The following is a 27,495-nucleotide window of genomic DNA, read 5'->3' as shown; positions in this document are numbered from 1 at the left end:
AATCAATCTATCAAGTTATCTATCTATCTATCTATCTATCTATCTATCTATCTATCTATCTATCTATCTATCTATCTATCTATCTATCCGTATGTTTTCCTGTCTGTCTGTCTATCAATCCCACATCACTCGGACGCAGTAGCCATCTTCTTTCAGTCTATCTAATAATCTATTTCTCAGGATCTCATCTTGTTTTCACATTTTCTCTCAGTGTAGGTCAATCTGCCCCATTACGACGTTTAATCATTGAGTCATTCTGCACCCTTCACATGAAACCAATCATTTAGTCAACATACCTGTCCGCAGGTGCACCGGTCTTTCTTCACACCTATGAAGGTATCCCTTGCTGTCTAGTAATATCTGTGTATACACGGCTTTAACAATGTCTATCAACAGAAAGGAAGTGCTTTATATCGGGGCACAGACCTGCGCCTGGACTCCTGCATGGAAGCGCACGGACAAGTTAAAATGCTGCAGTGGCCGACTTCGCATTTAATCCGTCTGAGGTCGATAACCCAGGAAGCGTCCGCCCTTGGTTAAACTTGCACCTTTAATTCTTGTGCAAGGTGTTTTGTCCATTTGTGGTGTGTGCTACGTGCAGGGTCAGTGAATGTCTGTCAAGGATCCTAACCTGGGGGTGGACAGTGAAAGCGCGAGACCTTCCCCTGAGGTCAGTTTCTACGTCAACACCGGGTGACTGAATCAGTAATCCTCTGTTGTGGTGTAACGTGGCCTCTTTTCAGTTTGTTGCGTGTGCCTCTATTTTATTTTACAATTACGTATAAAAACCCAGGAAGTTTTTAAATATATTTTTGATTTTACTAAGCAATCAATAAGCAGCACTCGGCTGACGGGCAGGCACTGTTGACCTGCTTCTGGACCTGGCAGCCGTTTCTTCCCAGAGCCCCCGCCAGATCTCTGCGGGGGGCACTTCTAGAAGATCACGGTACAAATCTTAAAAGGTCGTGTTTTTTTACAAAAACTACAATTGATCTGATTCAGCAAGGTTTGTAGCTGCAGGAAAAGTCTTAAATCAAAGCAGGTTTCCTTCCCCAAATGCTTTTTTCCTGTGTATTTTCGAAATAAATCAAGCATAAACACTGTCCTGCCAAATGAAGAATATTTTGCATTATTGGACAGAAAATGTCTCTTATTACTGTCAGGCTGCATAGAACCTCCTCCTGACCAAAGCTTGCGATAATAGTAACTTTTCGAATTATGCACCAGTTTTAGTATTTTTTTTATTGACTGAGAATAAATGTACACATCAGAGGGCACATACTTAAATGCGTATTCGGCTGTCAATAGGTGGGAATTATTCCTGTCTGTCGTTTTGTCCCCGATACACCAAGAATTGCACTGATGTCCATCTGGAAATGCCGGGCACGACATCTTAGATTTCACGTAAAACAATTCACACGAGTTTTTGCAAAAATGAAAAACGTACATTTTGTTCCATTTTTACTACTCGCATAACAATGAATAATTCAAACTGGTTTTGCTCTAAAGCAACGTTTTTTATCGGGACAGAAAAATGAGTAAGCTGGTATTACCTTCTACCTTAGATTTCAGTGGAGTCTACTGCCCGACCGAGACTGACTCCCATCCGCAGCGTGGGAAGCAAACACCTCGTGTTTGTGCGCTGTTAGCAAACTACGCAGACACGATTTTGAGCTTGCTGCCTGCAGCCCCGCCCACCATTTCCCAACTTGTCACAGGGCTAGACCCACCCTCTGTGACGAATTGGGAAAGGGTGGGGTGACCATCCTCCACTATCCTGACTGACGTGAAGCCCCTAGCGCTACAGGGCTTCAACCTGAAGCGCCCGGGGCTAACTTTATTCACACGTCATTAGGGGGTGGAGACTGGTCCTCTGAGCTATGTCTTTGCCGAGCTGATGACCTCACAGGCCTCTGGCTGTGAGCTTGTCAGCCCGGCAAACATAGACTCAGTCAGGGGAGGGCCTGGCCTGATGCTGCCAGTCTCATGTCACGTGACACAGTAGCCCCGAGCCAGGCCCCAGCCCCAAGCAAGAAAGAGGTGTGTGCATTTGTTTTAGGGAGGGAGTTAGGGGAGTTTCTTTCACTTTTCTTTTTTTTGTTACGGTTACGAGGGCGGAGCCCCGACGCCCTCGTGCAGAAACCGCCACTGCTTAATTATATAAAAAGTGAAAATAAAGGCAACAATTAGGAAATTAATGAAGGCCGAAAACAATACACTAGTGACGTCATGACATGTTACACCACAAACGATTACTATTGAAATAAACAAAGTAATAAACATCTGTAATTCATGAACACTTCTACTAAAAAAAGAAGAAATGCAAAAATATGCCGGTGAATGTGTCTCTTGTATTCAACCACCCGATGCCTCAAACTATAAAAAAAAGTATATTAGCTGCTAATTATGGCGACAGCGTAGTTGGCTACGAGTACAATCTAAGGCAGAGAACAAGATGGCCCACTAAAACGCATGCAAAATACAGGTGTTTCTTTCAAAAGAGCATCTGGTCTATTGAACAAGAGGTGGCCCCATGAAAGAAATGAATGTTAATCTTTTTGGACAGTTTGTAATTATGTGTCCATATTGAATCTCCGGGGGAAACACATCATCACAACATCTTGAAAGAAAATATAAACAGTGGATCTGAGTTAAGTGATTTGGAAGTTTTCACTCAGTAATGAGGCAAATATTAGTCCTCAGGGATTTATTTGCTCTATTATCTAATACCATGCACCCTGCCCTCCTATCCTTATGATTGCTTGACAACACATGACAACATGCTAAATTGTACTTTTGATCATCCTAGAAGACAGCCGTATTAAAATAAAGACTGCAGTGTGTTTATCATCACAGTAATTTCAATTTCTGTTTTAACGCACCAGTGATGTGCTGCCACACTGCTCCATAAGTAAAGAAAGTATGTCGTGTGGTGCTTAATTCAGTTTTATTTCTTCTTTCTCGAAAGCAAACTTTCTTCTTTTTAGGGTCGAGCCTGCGTTGCATGCGCTCGTGCATGCGTTTCGCAGGGAGTCTCTATTGTATTTATAAAAGGGCTCGGAGCCCTGTCAACTTCACATCAGTGTTTTTTATTGGTTTGTGGGCTTCCCTAATAAAATCTGCTTGCTTTCATTAGTCGAAGGCACGCATATGGCATGCCTTTTCCGGTGGCTAGCCCTCCTCCAGTGCAGCGACCAAGTACAGAAAACATGCGAGGCTCGCTGTTTTCCATCGGGCTCGTGGACTTTTTTTTCTCTCATTTACGAGCCCGATCTCGCTTGGCAGAAGTCGAGCGCTTTACGTACTTGATTTCACTTATTCGGGCTATGTACATAAATGACCTTTTGCCCGATAGGTGAAAAGTCGGGTTAGGAGTTTACAACGCGATCAGCTCTAACATGAGCAAACGCGAGACCCGATGCATTGTAAATGCTTGTTTTATCTTGACTCTTCCTATCACGCTCTTTTTTTCTAATACTGTTTCACATATTTGTGTACTGAAAGTATATCCCTTAGGCATCACAGGGATACTAAGGGAAAAAAACAACACATAGGAAAAAAAAACAAAGACATACAGGTGGTCATTATGACCCTGGCGGTATTTTAACCGCGGGGCCAAAACGACGGGAGCACCGCCAACAGGCTGGCAGTGCCTCCCGGCGTATTTTGACAGCGGCGGTAGCGCCGCGGTCGCACCGCCGGGGCTTGCGGTTTACCGCCACAATGGCCCCGGCGGATATAATCCACCAGGGTAGCGCTGCTTGCAGCGCTGCCCTGGGGATTACGACCCCCCTACCGCCAGCCTGTTTCTGGTGGTTTGCACCGCCAGGAAGAGGCTGGCGGTAAGGGGTGTCCTGGGGCCCCTGGGCCTGGCATGGGCAGTGCAGGGGCCCCCTAACAGGGCCCTGGGCCGCTTATCACTGTCTGCATAGCAGACAGTGAAAAGCGCGACAGGAGCAACTGCACCCGCCGCACTGCCGCAACACCGCCGGCTCCATTAGGAGCCGGCTCCTATGTTGCGGCCTCATTCCCACTGGGCCGGCGGGCGCAAACTTGGTTTGCCCCCGCCGGCCTAGCGGGAATGTCATAATGGGGGCCGCGTGAGTGCGGCCGCAATGGCGGCCGCACGGCGGTTACCGCCTGGCGGGCGGCAGTAGCCGCCCGCCAAGGTAGTAATGACCCCCACAGTGTCCTTTTAGATATTTATAAATATTAGCAGTGGATTATCAGTGGAAGAGTGTCAAGAGTAAACACGTTCCAAATTCTGAATGCAACAGATGATTAGGATCGATTTTGAGTAAATGGAAATCCTTTGATAATTGGAGTACTAAATCCAGTGAAATCCCTCCGCCAAATCACAGGAAATTCTACCGGGCCATTCTCCAATAGCTGTAGCACTGTCTCCAAAAATCTTAAGATTTTCAAGGTACCTGGGGGCAGGGGCGGCTCCTTTCGGGTCAAAGCAGTGGGGTGGGGGAACAAAACAAAGATAACTTCACAAATACATTTTTTTTAAAATGTAACCTGACTCGCCACCGCCGTGCAGCTCCTCTGTCTCCACTTGCTGCAGGCACAGGCTCCCAGTCTGCCCTGTGGCCAATCCTAACGCTGCTCTTATGGCAGCATGACTGGGAGCCTGTGTCTGCACTCTCCACCTCGGCAACACAGTGCCGGCTTGGACAGAGCTCAGTGCGTATGTGTGTTTGGCCGACCTGAAACGGCTGACCAAACACACATGCGCACTGAGGGGAGTGCACGTCACCTCCCCTCCGTGCTCGTCATCCCCCATTGCCCCACCTCTTGAAAAATACAAAAAATAATAAACACTGTTTATTATCATTATTATATTTCAATTTGGAGCTGCTACTGCTGCCGCTTGTGCCTGGGGTGGGTCATTTAAACACTGGTAGACGGTACACCAGTCCGCTAGCTTCACAGGGGCCCTGGCCTCCATTGTCCTGAAGAGAATCAGTTGCCATACTATGAGATCCCTTAAGGGCCCGCTGTCTTCTGTTCATTTCAGACTGCAGCAGAGGCACAGGGGCAGTGCAGTGTTCTGCGCCACTGCCATATTTTTCTTGCCTTCGGTTTGAATGCCTTATTTTAGCAAAACAAACTCCCAAAGTGGGAGTTTGTTTCATTAACAATAAAAAGCAAAGGCCCTAACTGTCATGTTTTTTTCCCTGTACCTGCGAGCCATTGTAACATTTCTCCCTGTGCGTGAGCCCCAGGCTAGGAAAATGAGTGATGGCCCTGAGGCTCTGTATAGGGGAGCATGCTGGTCTCTGCGACCTGGAGGCCCCAGGGAGGATGAGTTTTTACAACAAGGATTTCCAATGGAACTGCCAGCTTACGCTCCTCTGCCAGAAATCCTGCAGTTCCCCCACCATTCAGTAGGGGTCGAGGAACGTTTCATACACAGGAGCACCACTAATTTATAGCAGTGCTACCTATGAGGTCCTTATTATTTCTGGATGATGGAATCACCTAACACAAGACTCTTTATCACTGTGACTAACACCAGACACCACAGATTTGACACTCAGCATTTAGCAATGCTGGATCACACTGGACAGATACCTGTAGATGCATTTACATTTCTTGATATTGTTTGGCAAATGTATATTTCTTTAACTTACTTTTCCAACAATGGTGTTAAAACGGGTGATGGTGACAGACTGGTCCTTCCATTGGGTGATTCAGCCTACTCAATAAAATAGAGTCAAAAGGGTATTTTAGGAAAGTTAAGAATAATATGAACATATACGATATCTGACAAACAGCAACTCTTTAGATATGAATATTGACAAAAATGAAACGTTATTCAACGGCTCTGTCAGTTCACTTTGTCTTGCCTTTACCCCTGCATTCATGGGTGCATGTGGATATGTCTTTAGTCCTTGGAATGTATGATGCTGGTAGTTATCCAATGAAAGAGGCATCTGTTGATTGAATGAATAGAATACACCCACCTTATGCCTATTTTTGATTCAAAACCTATGATGTTTAAAAGTAAATAGGTCCAGATATACTGAGTTTTCCATGTTAAGTTAAGAATTATCCTTTTTTAGATGACTTCTAAAATCAGGTTTCCATATAAAGTCACGCCAGAATAAAGAAGCTGTACCTAGGAGACACCAGAGTGTAAACTGCAATAATAGCGAAATCCTAATTTCTGACAATTTAAGAGGTCTAATATTTGGGATGAAATTCATAAATCCTGTACAAAGGTCTAGATGGAATTCAAGGAATGGCCATTTAAGTTGTTTTAACAGTACACAAAAGAAAGTCAAACAATCTTGTGTGTAAAATCCTTTCAACACATCCACTGAACACGAACCTGACCCTGAAAGGGTGACAGTTTTCTTTGAGTTGTCCTCCCTTTATCCAGGAAGCCCTATTCAATGGAGTTTGCTTTTCACTCTTAGCAGTTTATTGCCATTTATTGGTGTGCAACCCTCACAGGCAGGTGGAGCTAAAAGATGTACAATAGAAATCTTTCCCCTTATACACTGATGCATACTCACTAATCAGGTTATCGTAAAGGAGATGAAACACCTTCTTAAGGAGGTGGGACATTTGCCCACTTGTCTGACCTTATCTGATTAATACACTGAGATCGTTGGAAAAACTACCTTGATAATCCTGTTTATATCTAAACCTGATTTTGTACACACTAGTGATCTTTCTGAAATCAGTATTGCTCTGGGAATGTTGGATACAACAAAATTCTAACTTCAGGTGTTTCTCTTAAAAAGACTGTTTAACACTAACCATTTTATTTAAAACATATGTCTTACAGAGCTGTTATGTTGTTTGAGGATATGCTTCTTGATATAAGGTTACCAAGAGCTAACAGGCAATGTCTAGGTTGAGTTACTGCCAGTGGTAAAGTCTTTGCTACTTAGGCCTGTTTTGCAAGAGGGTGCACTTTCCCAGTTTGCGCCATTGCGCATCTTGAAACAGGTGTGCTGGGTATTAACAGGGAAAGTGTGCCATAATATGGTGAATTCGCTGCCCTCAGGGAAGCCGCCAACAAGCAATGCCCTGGATATAGCACATTCAAGTGAAATACAGAGGGGGTCATTCCGACCCTGGCGGTCCATGACAGCCAGGGCCGGGGACCGCGGAAGCACCGCCAACAGGCTGGCGTTGCTTCCTGGGCCATTCTGACCGCGGCGGTAAAGCCGCGGTCAGAAAAGGGGAACCGGCGGTTTCCCGCTGGTTTTCCCCTGGCCCAGGGAATCCTCCATGGGCATTCCGACCCCCTTCTCGCCATCCCGTTCCTGGCGGTTTTTACCGCCAGGAACAGGATGGCGGGAACGGGTGTCGTGGGGCCCCTGGGGGCCACTGCACTGCCCATGCCACTGGCATGGGCAGTGCAGGGGCCCCTAACAGGGCCCCATAATGATTTTCAGTGTCTGCTTTGCAGACACTGAAAATCGCGACGGGTGCCACTGCACCCGTCGCACCCCAGCAACTCCGCCGGCTCCATTCGGAGCCGGCTTCATCGTTGCTGGGTCTTTCCCGCTGGGCCGGCGGGCGGCCTTTTGGCGGTCGCCCGCCGGCCCAGCAGGAAAGCCAGAATGACCGCCGCGGTCTTTTGACCGCGGTACGGTCATTCGGCGGTTCCCGCCAGGCGGGCGGCTACCGCCAGAGTGTCTGTTTCAACGCTGCTACGTGTTTCACAGTGCAGGCGGCACCCACCTGCAGGTTCACGAGGGATTAGAGATCCCTTTGCAGGCAGGTGCAGTGAGTGACTGCACCCACCTGAAAGGGGATGGCTGGGGGGTCCATGGAAGCCCTTTTCTCTCCTCCAAAGGGCTGCCTTTAGGAGGCGCACTGAAAGTGTGCCACCTTTTTGTGGTGCACTTTCAGTACGCCTCCTAAAGGCGTGTTTGCCTCTGTGTCAAGTCCATAATACTGAGCAGAGGCAAGGTGATTCCCTCGTTTGCATGGGGCCATACCCCCATGCAAATGAGCGAACACACCCTTGAGATAGCGCTGAAACTTCACATGCACCAGAATTATCATTATTACAGAAGAGGCTGCACAAGCATCTATGGCCCCCACTGTGACACCATAGTGCCCCAGGGGTGCACAAAGCAGGCGCAAATGTCAGTTGCACCCCCGGGGCACTTTCTGTAATACAGCCCCTGGAGTTCAGCTAAACCTTTTTTTATTTTAGTTTATTCTCAGATTGATCAAACCCATATTTGATTAATTATTACATCAAATCTTAGTCACATTGAATACAAAATATAAATATATCAGCAATGTAATTTCTCATTCTGTTAAATTGATCAGAGATTAAGTAAAATATTCTTAAAACTTTTAAAACATTTTGTATTCATTCATTCATTTACTTTGAGATTCAAAGACCACAGCACAGTGAAATATAATCTGTAAAGAACTTCTGAGTTCCACATTTGTATAATAAGCAGATAAACCAAGCTTGCCCTCATTTGACTGACACTGTACTACCCCTGTCACAGGTTTAGCATGTAGAGTAGTGGTTGCAGCATACCGTGTTTTTTTTAATTATTAGTTGTGTCCAGACATTTTTGTCTGTCACTGGAGTGAAGGACTATTGACCCACTCAAGTAAAGTTCTGTGACAATGCAATTACCTGGATCTTAGCTGTAACATTCCAAGTGTATGTTATGCATGTGTCACCTGCGTGTCACATACATTGTGTGTGTATGAGTGCATCAGAGTAATCGAGGCCTGTGGTTTTCATTTTGGAAAGCCCTGGCCTGTTCAAGTGCATAGGATGGAGGTACAGGTGTTTTCCCAGAATTGGAAGTGTATTTACCACATTCCTGAAGATGGAGGGAGGAGACCTAATCACTGAAATGGGAAAAGAGGACTCAGGGTTCCTTTAGAAATTCTATTAGGTCCTTTTGCGAGAAGAATTTGCCAAGCAGTCTTTCTGAGCACTGGTGAATATGACGTGTGGGGCTACAGTTTCTGAAGTTCAGAGTGTGCATGGTCCTCAAAGTGAGGCCAAGCTTTGTCCCTTTTCTGAAAAATGCTCAGTGTGACTGTTGATAGCCAAGTAAAGAAAGCTCACACCTCTTTGTGACCCTACTGTGGGAGTTTCAAACCTGGAGAAAAGCATGGAGAGGTAAGAGGAAAGTTGAACCAATGCAAACTGTTTCTATTAGTACTGACAAAGAATCAACCTTTCCTGTCTGCTGTGACTGTGTAAAAGTGAGAGCCACTGACCCAATTTCTCTTTGACCAAAGAGGGGAGTGCTCTGCTGAGTATTCAGAGGACTGCTCTACAATCATAATTCATGTCTGCCTGATATTCAGTTCCTCAGATGTGAGGGGACTTCACCTGGACTTTGACCTGGAATTACAAAACTGTCCCCCTCTTCTCAAGTGCATGGAGGCCTACCTTCCTGCTGAGAGAGGAAAATAGTATGCCAAACCTGCAGGAGATGTAATAACCTAAGGGGAGCCAGAGGCAGCTGACCGTCACTTCATCTAGGAAGGAAGGTAGCGATATATGTGCTCCACGGACCAAAGTGCAGCCTATTCCAACAGACAGTTGACACTGCTGCAACATAATGAAGTTGAGCCTGAGCAGATTGTTCAGTGAGTGACTGGGTGAAGCTGTGCATAAGTGAACTGGCCCAATGTAACATTGACCTGCACCTGTGCCACCAAGAAAATATCGTAAGCTGTGGTGTGTCATTTGGCTGAAAGAGGAGTGCCTCAAGTCGGGCCTGTGACACTTGACCTTGCCTTCCACATTCTCCACTGACCCTAAGCCAAGAAGCAAGGTTGAGACCAGACAGGACACCTTTGATGACTCCAGATTATGCACACTAGCACAGACTTTGAGCGGTGGCCTCCATGTGGACTTGACCTGAGTGACGGAGCACTCAAAGCCAGCACGTATCCTCCCAGGAAAAGAAAGAAAGAGAGAGAGAGCGAGAGAGAGAAAGGGTCAGAGAGAGAGAGAGATTCATTTTGTGGGTCCCTGCCGTGAGCAAAGAGCAGGCAAAACTTCATAGTAGTGAGATAAGGACAATTAAGACAGATAAGAGTAAATGAGTGCATAAACTCAAAAGAAGAGTTACAACCTGATACCTTCCCAAAACAAAACTTGAACTTTGGAGAAGGGAGAGAATAAAAGAAGGTGGGAATACCAGCCCCAAATGCTGTTGCCTTGTGCATTAACGCATACCTATGGCCTGTAGTTTTTGGCATTGGGTTTTTGATGTGTGTATTAAAGCACTTTCTTTTAACAAATACAAGCACTGGATTGGCCAATCCATTATTGCACTGCTGGATGATTGTTGAGTTCTGAGCTTTAAGCACCCTCATACTGACAAATCTGTGATTGCACGCACCTCATCACTATCACTAAGAGTCAAGTGCTGAAGGGCTGTACTAGGCCCAGTGTGGAAGGCAATAGTTAGACGTGCCTCGGGACATCAGAAGCAAACAACCACAGCCCCGGAGTCTGAGAGTACCTTTGTAAGAACAGGTAAAACTCTGGTCCTGAATGCTCTCTTTCAGAGTTTTTGCATGGCTACCAAAATGGCCACAAGTTCTCTGAGGGTAAATCATTAGAATATTTATCTATATTCTCTTAATCCTAAAGAGGGGAATCAAAGATAGTGTAGGATCAAATAAAAAGCCCAAATATACATAGTCCATGAATTCCATCAGGGTCTCAAAGACAATTTCTACAGTATTTAGTTTTACCTACCGACTTCACCTGAGCTTCACATTAAGTTCAAAGTAGTTCTTGGCTGCTTAATGTAGCAAGGCATCTAGATCCCTCTGCAAAAGAGCTCAAGTGCAATCACAAAGGACGTAATTGTCCGCATAATGCAAGGTTTGTGTTTGTTGAGTGGAATTCAAATTGGAATCATGCAGTTAAATAATTAAGTCACTCAGATAAAGATTTAAAAAATACTGCAAGAGCTAAGATGCACACACAGTACACACACAACCACCCAAAAAACCCACAAACTCATCCTTCTCTGGTTCACTCCTATAAGAACGTCCAATCCTCTTTCTGTATTTTCTGCATACTTTGTACTCACACTCACCCATTTGACTTGCTATGATTCATCATATTATCTACAGGGCCTCAAGTAGTAGCCATCGTCTGTAGCCCATGCTACAATACAGTATGACTAGGCTTGTTGAATGCAGTACTTATTCTTTTGCAATAAGATTGACAGGTAAAGGAGTATCATGAAGTAACTTAAACATATTTAAATATGGTTTAAACTGCACTCAGAAGCTAATGGGAAAGACATATCTACCCTGAACAAAGCAGGGTCATATTTATGAAGGTGACCATCTATACTTTGGGCTTAAATGGTTCTGTCTGTCTGGAGATACAGTTTTGTTTAAATGTGTTACACTTATCAAACCCTAAAATGGAGCTTCAATGATTAGAGATTAGAGCACAAGTTTAGCGTACAATATACCGGTCATGACTCTCTTTTTTATCTGGAGCAGATGATGTTGTTTCCCTGTATACTAACCTGCTACATAGTACGTGAGATGCTGTCTTAATTTAACTCCCCTGACATGATGTAATCACCCTATCCTCTTAAACTATAATGAATTTTCATGCACTAAAATTCTCTGGGTGCCCACATTTTCAGAAAGGCACAAGAACCATACTGGACGTGCCTTAGGTAGACTAGTCCATCACATCAAAGACTTGCTTAGAAAACTAGTTATTTACTATATAGAAACAATATATATGCTGTAAGAACGGTTCCAAAGCCTGGTTATCCTGAATCACACCTTGCAGTCTCATTTGTACTAATGTTTCAGAATGCTGCTTCAATAAAGCAACTTTTTATGTGATATTGTTTTCAGGAAGTGTAAAATAAAGTGTTGTTACTAAAATTGTTAAAAGATTACATGTGGATGGTCACTTGTATGGTGTTAACGTCCTTGCATTAAAATATCCATTGCTTTCACACCGCACTTCCTGTACCCTGACAATTTCCTGAGGTGGTCCTCAGGCATGTGTCTTAGTTATAATCGCCATTTGTTTTGTATTGTAATCATCATGTTGTTCCAAGAAACCTAATATAATTTATGATTATGCTGCAGATGTAATTTACGTTCATTTATCCCATTAAGCATAAGAAAGGTTGCTTACCAGTGTTGGCATAGCTTGTAGGGGGGACGTCTGAGGGGATTGACCTGGGAGGCTCAGTAATGTAAACTTTGGAACAACTGCAACACTGACTCTCCTGCGCGGCATATTCTATGAGAAAGAATTCAGAGATTACCAGAAAATCACAGATGTTTGAGGGTTAATTGTACTGTAAGTTTCAAGTCTTATCATCACAAAATAATTGAGGTTTGTTTAAAAACAGCAATAAATCTCTCCAGCTGAAAGTCCTCGGCACAACTGTGACTCCTGTAGAACAACAGCCTGTGCTATATTTAGAAGGAAGCTGGAGTCAGGGACTGGGATCTTTTGCACTAGGAGTTGATATATATGAACAGTAGGCAAATAATTTCTGTTGTTTCCTGCACATCTTAGTGATAACCACAGTTTCAGAAATAAGTGGTTTTCACTAGATCCAGGACGTGGCTTATGGATTTCTGGACATCCAAGAAAATTACAGTTGCTATCACTCTAATCCTAAAAATTGTAATACTACTATCAACTGGTCCCGTGGTATTTTGATTTATCCAGCAGAACTTCCCTTTTTTCAACAAGTGCTCAATTTGTAACAAACAAATGAGTGCAGACTCAACGTTTGGCTCAGAATCAACCACCAGAAACTCCATGCCTCATTATTTTGTTCAAGCAGGGTCTTTCTCTTCCTTCTGCTGGTCTCTAAAATGGGTGGCAGACTGCCCCATCTGCAACCACCGGCTTAAATTAATCTCTGAATGTCCGAAAACCAATATTCAGTCCATGGATCTATTAGAAACCATTTGTAATTGATGACCTGAAACTTCCACATTGGACATATTTTTTATGGTTTGCAGAGGTCTATGGGCCAGAACCTACCCTGCAAGAGAGACTGAAATCTGAATGTTCTATGTCTGGAGTAGGGTTATTATTGGTGCAGCAGGTGCAGAGGCTTGAGGGGTCCAGAAAATATTAATTATTGCTGATTTTCCAATTGAAACAGCAACCAGAAAGCCCACTTGCTCCCTTGTACTAAGGCCCATGACACACTGGCTATGTGTAAGGAAATGCCTCCTTGGCATGGTTGCCCCCTGACTTTTTGCCTTTGCTGATGCTATGTTTACAATTGAAAGTGTGCTGAGGCCTGCTAACCAGGCCCCAGCACCAGTGTTCTTTCCCTAACCTGTACTTTTGTATCCACAATTGGCAGACCCTGGCATCCAGATAAGTCCCTTGTAACTGGTACTTCTAGTACCAAGGGCCCTGATGCCAAGGAAGGTCTCTAAGGGCTGCAGAATGTCTTATGCCACCCTGGAGACCTCTCACTCAGCACAGACACACTGCTTGCCAGCTTGTGTGTGCTAGTGAGGACAAAACGAGTAAGTCGACATGGCACTCCCCTCAGGGTGCCATGCCAGCCTCTCACTGCCTATGCAGTATAGGTAAGACACCCCTCTAGCAGGCCTTACAGCCCTAAGGCAGGGTGCACTATACCATAGGTGAGGGTACCAGTGCATGAGCATGGTACCCCTACAGTGTCTAAACAAAACCTTAGACATTGTAAGTGCAGGGTAGCCATAAGAGTATATGGTCTGGGAGTCTGTCAAACACGAACTCCACAGCACCATAATGGCTACAATGAAAACTGGGAAGTTTGGTATCAAACTTCTCAGCACAATAAATGCACACTGATGCCAGTGTACATTTTATTGTAAAATACACCACAGAGGGCACCTTAGAGGTGCCCCCTGAAACTTAACCGACTGTCTGTGTAGGCTGACTAGTTCCAGCAGCCTGCCACACCAGAGACATGTTGCTGGCCCCATGGGGAGAGTGCCTTTGTCACTCTGAGGCCAGTAACAAAGCCTGCACTGGGTGGAGATGCTAACACCTCCCCCAGGCAGGAGCTGTAACACCTGGCGGTGAGCCTCAAAGGCTCACCCCTTTGTCACAGCCCAGCAGGGCACTCCAGCTTAGTGGAGTTGCCCGCCCCCTCCGGCCACGGCCCCCACTTTTGGCGGCAAGGCTGGAGGGAACAAAGAAAGCAACAAGGAGGAGTCACTGGCCAGTCAGGACAGCCCCTAAGGTGTCCTGAGCTGAGGTGACTCTGACTTTTAGAAATCCTCCATCTTGCAGATGGAGGATTCCCCCAATAGGGTTAGGATTGTGACCCCCTCCCCTTGGGAGGAGGCACAAAGAGGGTGTACCCACCCTCAGGGCTAGTAGCCATTGGCTACTAACCCCCCAGACCTAAACACGCCCTTAAATTTAGTATTTAAGGGCTACCCTGAACCCTAGAAAATGAGATTCCTGCAACTACAAGAAGAAGGACTGCCTAGCTGAAAACCCCTGCAGAGGAAGACCAGAAGACGACAACTGCCTTGGCTCCAGAAACTCACCGGCCTGTCTCCTGCCTTCCAAAGATCCTGCTCCAGCGACGCCTTCCAAAGGGACCAGCGACCTCGACATCCTCTGAGGACTGCCCCTGCTTCGAAAAGACAAGAAACTCCCGAGGACAGCGGACCTGCTCCAAGAAAGGCTGCAACTTTGTTTCCAGCAGCCTTGAAAGAACCCTGCAAGCTCCCCGCAAGAAGCGTGAGACTTGCAACACTGCACCCGGCGACCCCGACTCGGCTGGTGGAGATCCGACACCTCAGGAGGGACCCCAGGACTACTCTGATACTGTGAGTACCAAAACCTGTCCCCCCTGAGCCCCCACAGCGCCGCCTGCAGAGGGAATCCCGAGGCTTCCCCTGACCGCGACTCTTTGAATCCAAAGTCCCGACGCCTGGGAGAGACCCTGCACCCGCAGCCCCCAGGACCTGAAGGACCGGACTTTCACTGGAGAAGTGACCCCCAGGAGTCCCTCTCCCTTGCCCAAGTGGAGGTTTCCCCGAGGAATCCCCCCCTTGCCTGCAGCGCTGAAGAGATCCCGAGATCTCTCATAGACTAACATTGAAAACCCGACGCTTGTTTCTACACTGCACCCGGCCGCCCCCGCGCTGCTGAGGGTGAAATTTCTGTGTGGGCTTGTGTCCCCCCCGGTGCCCTACAAAACCCCCCTGGTCTGCCCTCCGAAGACGCGGGTACTTACCTGTAAGCAGACCGGAACCGGGGCACCCCCTTCTCTCCATTCTAGCCTATGTGTTTTGGGCACCACTTTGGACTCTACACCTGACCGGCCCTGAGCTGCTGGTGTGGTGACTTTGGGGTTGCTCTGAACCCCCAACGGTGGGCTACCTTGGACCAAGAACTGAACCCTGTAAGTGTCTTACTTACCTGGTAAAACTAACCAAAACTTACCTCCCCTAGGAACTGTGAAAATTGCACTGTGTCCACTTTTAAAACAGCTATTTGTCAATAACTTGAAAAGTATACATGCAATTTTTATGATTTGAAGTTCCTAAAGTACTTACCTGCAATACCTTTCAAATGAGATATTACATGTAGAATTTGAACCTGTGGTTCTTAAAATAAACTAAGAAAAGATATTTTTCTATACAAAAACCTATTGGCTGGATTTGTCTCTGAGTGTGTGTACCTCATTTATTGTCTATGTGTATGTACAACAAATGCTTAACACTACTCCTTGGATAAGCCTACTGCTCGACCACACTACCACAAAATAGAGCATTAGTATTATCTCTTTTTACCACTATTTTACCTCTAAGGGGAACCCTTGGACTCTGTGCATGCTATTCCTTACTTTGAAATAGCACATACAGAGCCAACTTCCTACACTATGCCACTGAGTGATCTATGGGTACAGTGCGAGAAGATTTATGTCTGCATTAGGAGCAAGCTATTAAGTGTTATAGGCCGGGTAATGGAAGTTTCTGGAGCCATCAGAATTATAAGTAAAGCAGAAACATGGCTGATGAGTAGCATTCCGCCCAGAAACTGCACCTCCTGAATACAGGTGAAATGGAAATGTCCGGGTGTAATACCAGGGAAAAACATGTGGAAATCTACAGAGTAAATCTAAGTCACCCGTTATTCCCCAAAAATATATAAGCCCTTTAGTCCCCTCTCTAAACTTGCTGGTACATCTGTCATTGGTAATTGCGAGAGGCTGGGAGATCCAGGGTTTTTAACAGACTCTCTGGTAATTAGGTTCATAGTGCAACAAACACAGCAGATCCCTCTTTGTAAGCCTGCTTTATAGTTGGATGATAATGAAGAATCCCCAAATTGTCGAGAAAGTGTTAAATCCAGAGGAGAAGGCGAAGCTTTATTATGATGAATGAAATTCAAATGGTGACATTTTCATCAGACTCTTTTCCTCTAGAAACTGGAGGTGTTTCAAATGCAACTCCCCAGCTAAATCTGGCCTTAAATCCTCACCATATACAGGTAAAGTACTGTTGGGTTTGTGTCTTGCCATTTCTCTTCCATGACATTGACATGCATTTGCATATAATACTTCCATGATATTAACGCGCACATCATATGACAATGACATTTACATGAACTTGGATATAATACTTCAATGACGTTTACATGCACCCGTGCGTAATACTTTAATAACATATACATGCACTTGCATATACTAAGTAAATGATATTTAAATACATTTGCAACTAATACTTCAATGACGTTTATATACACATGCATGTAACACTTTTATGACGTTTACGTGCATATGCATGAAATGCATTAATGACATTTACATGCACTTGCATACAATGCTACAATTACTTTTACATACTCTTGCATGTAATACTTTAATTACATTTACATGCCCTTGCATTTAATACTTACTGGCTATTGCGGGAATATGCATGTAATACTTTAATGATGTTAACTTGCAGTTGCATATAATACTCCAATGACATTTACATGCACTTGCATATAATACTTGAATTAAATGTACATGCACTTGCATACAATAACGTTTACATACACTTGCATGTAATACTTTTATTACATTTACATACACTTGCATTTAATATTTAATTACTTTTACATAAATATGCATTTAATACTTTACTTTTTTGCACTTGCATGGAATACTTTAATGTATTGTATTGTATTGTAGTTTAAATGCACTTAACTCTTTATTAACAGTTACATGCACTTGCACAGACGAATACATGCACATGCATGGAATACTTTAATTTCATTTACATGCACTTCCACAAGCACATGATACTTTAATAACATTTACATGCACATGCATGGAATACTTTCATGATATTTACATGCGCTTGCATGTAATACTCCAATGACATTTACTTGCACGCGCATGTACTACTTTGAAGGTGCACATGCCAAGCATTAGGATTCTCCATTTCACAGCTGCTGTCTAAGCTGATGAAACGTCTATATATGTAAACAGATACTAAAGCAAACTGTGTGAAATGCACAACCTCGCGCTCACCCTCTCGGGTTACAATGCATCAGAATAGGGCGATCACGTGATGCTGACAGTACCATACCTTCCCTATTGTAAGAGACATGGACCTGGATGAACGAGCCACGCCATCTTCTGCATAACAAAATCAGAAAAAAACATGGTCAGTGTTGCAAATATACACAAGTTTTGAGGTATACTATACAAAGCTCCATAGTGCGTGTACACAGAACAATCAGACAGTAAAACTGACAACGTATTAATTCAGATCACAGAATGAGGGTTGTTATTAGAAATACTAGCTGCCAGTTTGGTCCCTGTCACATCTATTATCACTGGACACTCCAAAATCGCATAGCGTTCTGTGCCGCTTAGGGCTATTTTTCCACACAGTTCGCACTCTACAATTCTCATACTGCAACGTACTGTTGGCTAAAAAACAAAACATGGTGCTGTACGTGTCCCCCGTGCACTTGGCAGTTATGAAAATCACTGCACTGGGTTGTGCATATCATTTTTGTCAAATGAGTCCTATTACACCTAACCCTTAACCCCTTTGGTGCAGACGTCGGACCCTGGCCGACGCCCCCACTACCTCCCTGGTGCAGGTCACAACCAGAGAAGGGGTTAAAAAATACTCAGGTGCGTTGCACCCCAGGATTTTCTTTTTAAACCCCCAGGAGACACGGAAGATCTTCCGTGTCTCCCCCCACCCCTCAACCGCCCCTTTGTGATGTCAGCACGCCTAGTGTTGTTTTGTTGTTTTCCCCGTCAGAGCAGGAAGCAGCTATAAGGCCGCTTCCTGCTCCCATTCGATAACTCCTCTTCCAGTAATTATGAGGGAGGTGATGAGGACAGTCCTGCTGTCCCTTCGTAAGCACAGTCTGTGCAATGGGGCAATAGTGGGTTATTCCAACCCAGAGAGCAGGTGAATGTGGCTGCAAGCACAGAGAGAGAGTGCTCTCTTGGGAGCTCGCCAATTTAGTTCACCCCCAAATTCTACTGCCCAAATCGTACTGTGGAGACATCAAAAGTATCTGTCACAAAACAAACTGGTTTTGAAAGGCAGGCACCTGTGTTTTTGGTCCTGGGTTCAGCCGCCATATAGGGAAACATACTAAATCCAAACATTTCTGGAAACTAGACATCTGGGGGAGTCCACAGAGGTGTGACTTGTGTGGATTCCCCAAAGTTTTCTTACCCAGAATACCCTGCAAAGCTGAAATGTTGAAAAAAACCTCTATTTTTCCTGCATTTTTGTGACACAAGCTACAGGAATATGCTTGGATCCACAAAATTCCTACCACCCAGTGATTCCTTACCTGTCCTGATAAGAACACTACGCCACTTGAGTGCCTATACCTAGTGCCTGCATCAGGAATGGATCACTCCAGGGTCAACAGTTGCCTCATGTAAGGACCAACATTGACCGCTGTGTGATCTATTCCTGTCGTGGGCACTAGGCCTACCCACACAAGTGAGGTACCATTTTTATCGGAAGACTTGGGGGAATGCTGGGTCGAAGGATATTTGTGGCTCCTCTCAGATTCCAAAACTTTCTATCACCAAAATGTGAGGAAAAAGTGTTTTTTTTCTCCAAATACTGAGTTTTGCAAAGGATTCTGGGTCACAGAATCTGGTGAGAAGCCCCCCATCTTGGATTCCCCTAGGTGTCTAGTTTTAAAAAATGAGCAGGTTTGGTAGGTTTCCCTAGGTGCCGACTGAGCTAGAGGCCAAAATCCACAGCTAGGCACTTTGCAAAAAACAGCTCTGTTTTCTTTAGGAAAATGTGATGTGTCCACATTCTGTTTTGTGGCATTTCCTGTTGCAGGCCCTAGCCCTACCCACACAAGTGAGGTACCTTTTTTATCGGGGGACTTGGGGGAACACTGGGTGGAGGGAAATTTGTGGCTCCTCTCAGATTCCAGAACTTTCTGTCACAGAAATGTGAGGAAAAAGTGTTTTTTGGGTCAAATTTTGATGTTTGCAAAGGATTCTGGGTAACAGAACCTGGTGAGAGCCTCACAGGTCAGCTCATCCTGGATTCCCCTAGGTTTCTAGTTTCCCCTAGGTGTCTAGTTTTTACAAATGCGCAGGTTGGGTAGGTTTCCCTAGGTGCCGGCTGAGCTAGAGGCCAAAATCTACAGCTAGGCACTTTGCAAAAAAAAAGTGTCAGATTTCAATGTAAAAATGTGATGTGTCTATGTTGCCTTTCCTGTCGCGAGCATTAGGCCTACCCACGCAAGTGACGTACCATTTTTATCGGGAGACTTGGGGGACACAGAATAGCACATCAATTGTTATTGTCCCTTGTCGTTCTCTACATTTTTTCCTTCCAAATGTAAGACAGTGTGTAAAAAAGACATCTATTTGAGAAATGGCCTGTAATTCACATGCTAGTATGGGCACCCCGGAATTCAGAGATCTGCAAATAACCACTGCTTCTCAGTACCTTATCTTATGCCCATTTTGGAATTACAAAGGTTTTCTTGATACCTATTTTTTACTCTTTATATTTCACCAAATGAATTACTGTATACCCGGTATAAAATGAAAACCCATTGCAAGGTGCAGCTCATTTATTGGCTCTGGGTACCTAGGGATCTTGATGAACCTACAAGCTCTATATATCCCTGCAACCAGAAGAGTCCAGCACACATAACGGTATATTGCTTTAAAAAATATGACATTGCAGGAAAAAGTTACTGAGTAAAACGTGGAGAAAAATTGCTGTTTTTTTGGCTCAATTTCAATATATTTTTATTTCAGCTGTTATTTTCTGTAGGAAAACCTTGTAGGATCTACACAAATGACCCCTTGCTGAATTCAGTATTTTGTCTACTTTTCAGAAATGCTTAGCTGTCCAGGATCCAGTATTGGTTTCACACCTATTCCTGTCACTAACTGGAGGGAGGCTGAATGCACCAAAAATAGTAAAAATGAAGTATGTCCCAGTAAAATGCCATAATTGTGTTAAAAAATGTGGTTTTCTGATTCAAGTCTGCCTGTTCCTGAAAGCTGGGAAGATGGTGATTTTAGCACTGCAAACTCTTTGTTGGTGCCATTTTCAGGGAAAAAAACACAAGCCTTCTTCGGCAGCCCTTTTTTCCCATTTTTGTAAAAAAAACAAAATTTTAGCTGTATTTTGGCTAATTTCTTGGTCTCCTCCAGGGAAACCCACAAAAACTGGGTACCTCTAGAATCCCTAGGATGTTGGAAAAAAAGGACGCAAGTTTGGCGTGGATAGCTTATGTGGACAAAATGTTATGAAGGCCTGATCGCGAACTACACCAAATAGCCAAAAAAGGGCTCCGCACTGGAGGGGAAAAGGTCCAGCAGCTAAGAGGTTAAGCCCAATGTCTTGTCATAGCCTATGACTAATATGTAGCTGTCTTCCTTAGGTCAGGTTATGGGCTTTCTTCCATAAATAGGTGACAATTCAGGATCAAGTCAAGGGTCAGTCAACTGTCGGTCACGTGTGAAAAAATATATTTCTTAATCGGGCCTCAAGTTCCGGCAAAAGGTGGCTGTTTATCCCACTGATCTTCCAACAATAAAGTTGATTTGTTTGTGAATGACTCTTATGCTCAAATGACTTTTTGTTTTAAAGATTTTAGAATAAATATGTGTCTCATAAATACTGCATTACTATTACGCATTCCTAAGCTTAAAAGAAAGGGTGTTTTTCACGATTCCGTGTGTTTGGTAGAGCTGGCAGTCTAGCATAGTTCAGAATTATTCCTCTGAGATGACACTCAGGGCCTAATTCACAAAGGTAAATTTACACCTCCGGTTAAGTTTACAATTGTTTGCTATTCACAAATGGATGTACAAGTATTATGTTTACCAGTGCGGAGTCTCCACACCTAAAAAGACCAATCGTTTTATGTGCAAAGACTGCGCACTCGTAAAGATACTACTCATAAATCCCTTTGTGAATAGCAAACAATCTTAAACATACACAAAAGTGTATGTTTGTAATTCAGCCCCTCAGTGATTAAGTACAGTAGAAGCAGATCTAGTTAAGATGGGAATGTGATGTGTGAACTTTAAGCAGATGCCGTATTATAATGTATCATAGCATTTGTGTAGTGCTTTCTTATCCCCAGTTATGCACCAAAGTGTTTAGAGGTGGTAAAGGAACAGGCTACTCAATTTGTTGCAAATGGTTGGCAGTGTTGTGGTTTCAGATTGGTTGATACCTGTAACCTTTTTTTGTCATGTATGAGGTTTTTGTATATGTCTGCAATTAAATAATTATCTTACTGGTTTACCATTTTCTGTTGACTGGATGATCTAATATGAGAAGAAAACTTGGCCCATCCAGAACTGGCGATGTGAGCAGTCACAATCCATATCTGGGAATAAAGGGGTTACCTAAACAGAGATGACACAACCCAGGACAAACAACTGACTGTGGCAGTGGGTTTGTACTGTGCATGAAGTCGGGATGGAGAAACCCAGATATAATCATGGAAATCACAGTAGTTGGTCAATGACATCCACCGAGAAGCAGCGATGATCCTTACCAAGGGTAGCTATGGAAACCATAGTGGTATGCTGTCCACCAACACACGAAGTACAAAACCAAAGTATACACAAAGTCACCTCCACTCTTTATGAATGTCTCGCTTAAACAATTTACATTCATCATCCTGAATCTGTAAACGTTCCTGACTTCCACCCTAACATCTTTATGCACTGTAAGTGCCCAGTATGTAGTAGACCTGCCACTTTTTTGTCACTTTAGAAACTTTAGAATTTTGGGTAAAATTTAATTGGTTTTGCTTTTATCAAATAAATTTGAATAAAACCACAATTTAACACAAATAAAAAGTGAAAGATGAAGATGCACTGTCTTGTCTATTTCTGTTGATTAAAACAATCATATACAGTATTCAGTTTACCAGAACCATTGTAGCTCCTGCTTGAATTCTGATTTGCAAGTTTCTTGTACTCCGTCAGTTCTGCATGGTCCTTTTCATAAGTCCGCTTCAAATTTTCCACATACTGCATCATGACTTCTGTTGCTCTTGACATTCTCTTCTCCTACAACATAAAAAGAGAATATTATTTAATTTTATGGAGCACAAAAAAAGCATTTAGACAAGTAGTTAAGGATATTGCACAATGGATTGTTAATACAGATCTGTGAGAAAACACAAATGAATCATGGGCATATTTCTATATCTACAGAGGCTGATTGTTAGAAATGGGGTTTTTGGTTGGCAGTCAGGTTACCCCCTGTCCAAGCAAAAGCCCTCACTCTAGTCAGGGTAAGTCACACACAATCCAAGATTATCCTGTGCCCACACTCTGGTAGCTTGGCACGAGCAGTTAGGCTTAACTTAGAAGGCAATGTGTAAAGTATTTGTGCAATAAATCATACAATACCACCATATAGCACCACAAAAATACACCACACAGTGTTTAGAAAAATATATATAATATTTATCAGGATAATTGTAGGTCACAAAGAATAAAGTTGCAATGGGAAATTGTAGAGATATCACTGAAAAGTGATATAAAGTGTCTTAAGTCTTTAGAATATAAACAAAGTCTCTTTCAAGCACAAGTACCTGGTTTGGAGTGGAAAAAACTCCTCAGAGGGCCACAAAGGAAGAGGTGCGTGGAAAAAGGGTGTGTGCGTCGATTTCTCCCCAGCACACACGGACTCGCGTCGTTATTTTCCACGCGGGGAAGTCGTGCGTCGTTTTCCGGCGCGCGGACTGTCTCTTTCGGTGGATCGCGGGGATTACCAGATGTCCCGGGTCTGTGCGTGGATTTTCCTGCTTGTTCTCCGGCTGCACGTCGGTCTGCGGGGCTGCGCGTCGAAATTACGATCTCACGGCAGGCGTTGCGTCGATTTCTCCTCTAGACGTCGATCTGCAGGGCTGCGCGTTGAAATTACGATCTCACGGCAGGCGTCGCGGCGATTTCTCCTCTAGAGGTCGGGCGGCGTTATCCTTGCGAAGCCGTGCGTCAGATTTTCGATCGTCCCCAGAGCGTCGCATCGGTCAGCTTCGGTGTGCGGCGTTTTTCTCGCCGCGGAACAAGCTGTGCGTCGAAATTTTCGGCGCACGGAGCGTCCAAGTGAAAAAGAGAAGTCTTTTTGGTCCTGAGGCTTCAGGGAACAGGAAGCAAGCTCTATCCAAGCCCTTGGAGAGCACTTTCACAGCCAGACAAGAGTTCAGCAAGGCAGCAGGGCAACAGCAAGGCAGCAGTCCTTTGTAGAAAGCAGGCAGGTGAGTCCTTTGAGCAGCCAGGCAGTTCTTCTTGGCAGGATGTAGTTTCTGGTTCATGTTTCTTCTCCAGCAAGTGTCTGATGAGGTAGGGCAGAGGCCCTGTTTTATACCCAAATGTGCCTTTGAAGTGGGGGAGACTTCAAAGAGTGGCTAAGAAGTGCACCAGGTCCCCATCCAGTTCAATCCTGTCTGCCAGGGTCCCAGTAGGGGGTGTGGCAGTCCTTTGTGTGAGAGCAGGCCCTCCACCCTCCCAGCCCAGGAAGACCCATTCAAAATGCAGATGTATGCAAGTGAGGCTGAGTACCCTGTGTTTGGGGTGTGTCTGAGTGAATGCACAAGGAGCTGTCAACCAAGCCCAGCCAGACGTGGATTGTAAGGCAAAGAAGGATTTAAGTGCAAAGAAATGCTCACTTTCTAAAAGTGGCATTTCTAGAATAGTAATATTAAATCCGACTTCACCAGTCAGCAGGATTTTGTATTACCATTCTGGCCATACTAAATATGACCTTTCTGCTCCTTTCAGATCAGCAGCTGCCACTTCAACAGTGTATGAGGGCAGCCCCAATGTTAGCCTATGAAGGGAGCAGGCCTCACAGTAGTGTAAAAAAGGAATTTAGGAGTTTTACACTACCAGGACATATAACTACACAGGTACATGTCCTGCCTTTTACCTACACAGCACCCTGCTCTAGGGGTTACCTAGGGCACACATTAAGGGTGACTTAGATGTAGAAAAAGGGGAGTTCTAGGCTTGGCAAGTACTTTTAAAGGCCAAGTCGAGGTGGCAGTGAAACTGCACACACAGGCCTTGCAATAGCAGGCCTGAGACAAGAAAAAGGGGCTACTTAAGTGAGTGGCACAACCAGTGCTGCTGGCCCACTAGTAGCATTTAATTTACCAGCCCTATGCACATAAAGTGCACCTTACTAGGGACTTATAAGTAAATTAATAGTCCAATCAGGTATGATTCAAGGTTACCATGTTTTAAGGGAGAGAGCATATGCACTTTAGCACTGGTTAGCAGTGGTAAAGTGCGCAGAGTCTAAAAACCAGCAAAAACAGTATCCCAAAAGTGGAGGGAGGCAGGCAAAAAGTTAGGGGTGACTACCCTAAGGCTGTCAGGTCTAACACTGATGCACTGAGCAGGGGAGGATGGTGTACAGTTGGTGAGTTTAATTCACTGATATAGGAAGCTGGTCTGGTGTGTGGTGAGCATCTATGGTGCTATCACCTTATACCAGACATCCCCTATTAATGAGGTGTAGTCAGTGTCTAGGAAGACATGGCTCTGTAGAGGTAGCTGTGGATGAGCAGCAAGACTTATCTAGGAGACATGCAAAGTGTATGCAATACCACTGTAGTCACAGAGCACTTGCACACATGAAAGAACCACTCGGTGTTACAAAAATAAAGGGTCTTTATTATAGTAACACAAATAACAAAATACTGCATAGGCAATACCCTAACTGGAGGTAAGTAAACACACTAATATGTAAACATTAGGAGTCAGTGATTAGCATAAAAGACAATAGAAAACAGTGAAAACAATAGCAAGTACTGAAGGCCCTACGGGGGACCAAACCATATACTAAGTAAGTGGAATGCTAAAGTCGGGCCTCCAGCCAAGGAATGGAATCAGTGGAGGGGAACTGGAGGAACTAGGAACCCCAAAAGGTAAGTACCAGAGTGCCCCCAGCAACCAGGAGGAAAGTGGTAAGTGTCTGGTTCTCCCAAAACCCACCAAAAGGACTTCAGAAGAGGATTTCGCAAGATCCAGACAAGACTACAGGAGACCAAAGGTGGACCCTTGTAGAGAAAGACCTGTAAAGGAAGGGGACCAAGTCCAGTTTGCGTTGGAGTGTCCAGTTTTGGCAGGAGCCACTACCACCCGTCTGTGGATGCTGGAGCAGCTTGACGGCAGAAGAAGATGGTTAGCGGTGCAGCACCGGAGCAGCAGAAGAGTTCCTGAAGTGATGCAGTCAATACCCCACATCAGAAAGATCGTTGCAGTCGGTCAGTGGTGTGGAAAACCACCAACAAGCCTTAGCAAAGGAGAAGCGCGTCCAGGAGAGCGGAGGCATGTCACAGAGGGGGCAGGGCCTGATAGCCCCTTTAAAGAACTTTCAGCGCTCCCGCTTCGCGGGAAGCGCGTCCAGGAGAGCGGAGGCACGTCATAGAGGGGGCAGGGCCTGAGAGCCCCTTTAAAGAACTTTCAGAGCTCCCGCTTCACGGGAAGCGCGTCCAGGAGAGCGGAGGCACGTCACAGAGGGGGCAGGGCCTGAGAGCCCCTTTAAAGAACTTTCAGCACTCCCGCTCCGCGGGAAGCACCCGGGTGGCGCGCGGGTGGCGCGTGGGACAAGGGTGGGCCCATCTGCGCCCGTCAGAGGCCGAATGGGGCTGCGCTGCGCCCGCCCTCTGGGCCCTAAGGTACGTGCCTTGTGCTGTCAAAAGCGTTATTTGAGTGCTGGCTATTTTATTTAACATAATTAAGCCGTTTGGGGCGGTGCTAGGCCCCTTTAAGCACCAGAGGCTCGATAAACCTCATCACTCTTCTTACACAAGAATAAGTGCTTTGGGCAATCTTTATCATTTCTGGTGCTGTGATTTGTATATTGTTAGTACCCTGCAATGGGAAAACGCAAAGCCGTGGATGTTCCACCTCAACAGAACGGTACTAAAAAATTGAAAAAGCACACTAAAAATGTTGTGAGTCCCGCTAACAGTAAAGGATCCAACCCCCTTGATCAAATTGACTTGTTATTTAAGGAGGTTGATGAACTTTTGAAAAGTAATCCCCATCCACCTACAAAAAAGAGTGAAACCATGGGGATGGGGTAAATACCAGCAATCTTCGGCAGGAAGAAGAAGATACAACCAACACACTCAACAGTTTTGACCTCTCCAAGTGAGGATTCCCTTGCCCCTAGGGATGAAATTGCCCATATGACAGTAGCAACTCCCTGCAGTATCGTGGATGTTCCATTTAGTTACTCAGTTTTCCCTTCCACGGGTACTACGGCTATTCCCTCCCACTAAGTCCTGAGATTGTAGTGATTCCTAATATCCCATGCACTAACCGATTTGGGCTATTGGAGGAAGAGGGAGATTTGCCTACCAGTATAACACACACTATGCATGGAGATGCCATTGAGAATATTAGTCAGCAATATAATGCGCTCGCTTCTGATGGTGCGCAAAATTCGCATGAGAATGTCAATCTAGTCCTCGTTTTACGAAAGGTGGACGAAGTAAAGACTTTGGTTGTATCTTTATTGGGGTTGATTAGAGAGAACTTGGTGCAAAAAAATGGTTGTAGCTGCCAGATAACAAAAAAGAAGGTGGGATTGGGAATGGGTGGAGGAAAAACTGTACCTAAGCTAGGAGTAAAACCAGTTATTTCTCCCCCTAGGTTAGTGACAAACCCCCTCCCAATAGATTCACTCCCGCCCCATGCAGAGAGCAATCAGTCTGAATCTGTAAGTTTAGGCCAGAAGTGTACTGGAGCTTCTAATATAAAGGGGGCCCAGGGGGGGGTATTTACACTGCAACACGGCCCAGCCCTGCGGAAGATGCACTTGAGGGGGCTGTTACATCATGTGGTTAGATGGGACCCTCATTGGCTCAGGTATCTCCCCGACGGGTATTCCACGGCAGGTAAGAAAGGTACAACACCTGGGCCAAACAAGTAGAGCCAGTATTATTTTTTTGACTAACGTTCCCAAACTGCTACCTGGTTCCTTTGAAGATCTTGAATCCTTGAC

At 44.8% G+C, this 27,495-nt stretch overlaps 1 protein-coding gene across 1 annotated transcript in view; it reads right to left on the bottom strand.

Moving 5' to 3' along the window:
• The window catches only part of IRAG1 (inositol 1,4,5-triphosphate receptor associated 1), a 547,704-nt gene that overhangs the window by 17,728 nt on the left and 502,481 nt on the right, over positions 1-27,495 (bottom strand). The window contains exons 14-17 of the mRNA XM_069223615.1: positions 22,397-22,538; positions 17,575-17,624; positions 12,149-12,256; positions 5,640-5,704 (exon numbers count right to left, since the gene is read on the bottom strand). Of these exons, the coding sequence (XP_069079716.1) occupies positions 5,640-5,704; positions 12,149-12,256; positions 17,575-17,624; positions 22,397-22,538 (365 nt within the window). The remainder of the gene's footprint in view (positions 1-5,639; positions 5,705-12,148; positions 12,257-17,574; positions 17,625-22,396; positions 22,539-27,495) is intronic.

The sequence above is a fragment of the Pleurodeles waltl genome, chromosome 3_1, assembly GCF_031143425.1.
Source record: "Pleurodeles waltl isolate 20211129_DDA chromosome 3_1, aPleWal1.hap1.20221129, whole genome shotgun sequence".
Taxonomy (NCBI): domain Eukaryota; kingdom Metazoa; phylum Chordata; class Amphibia; order Caudata; family Salamandridae; genus Pleurodeles; species Pleurodeles waltl.
The sequence above is the reverse complement of the archived record's forward strand: the minus strand, read 5'-3'. Positions and strand labels throughout refer to the sequence as shown.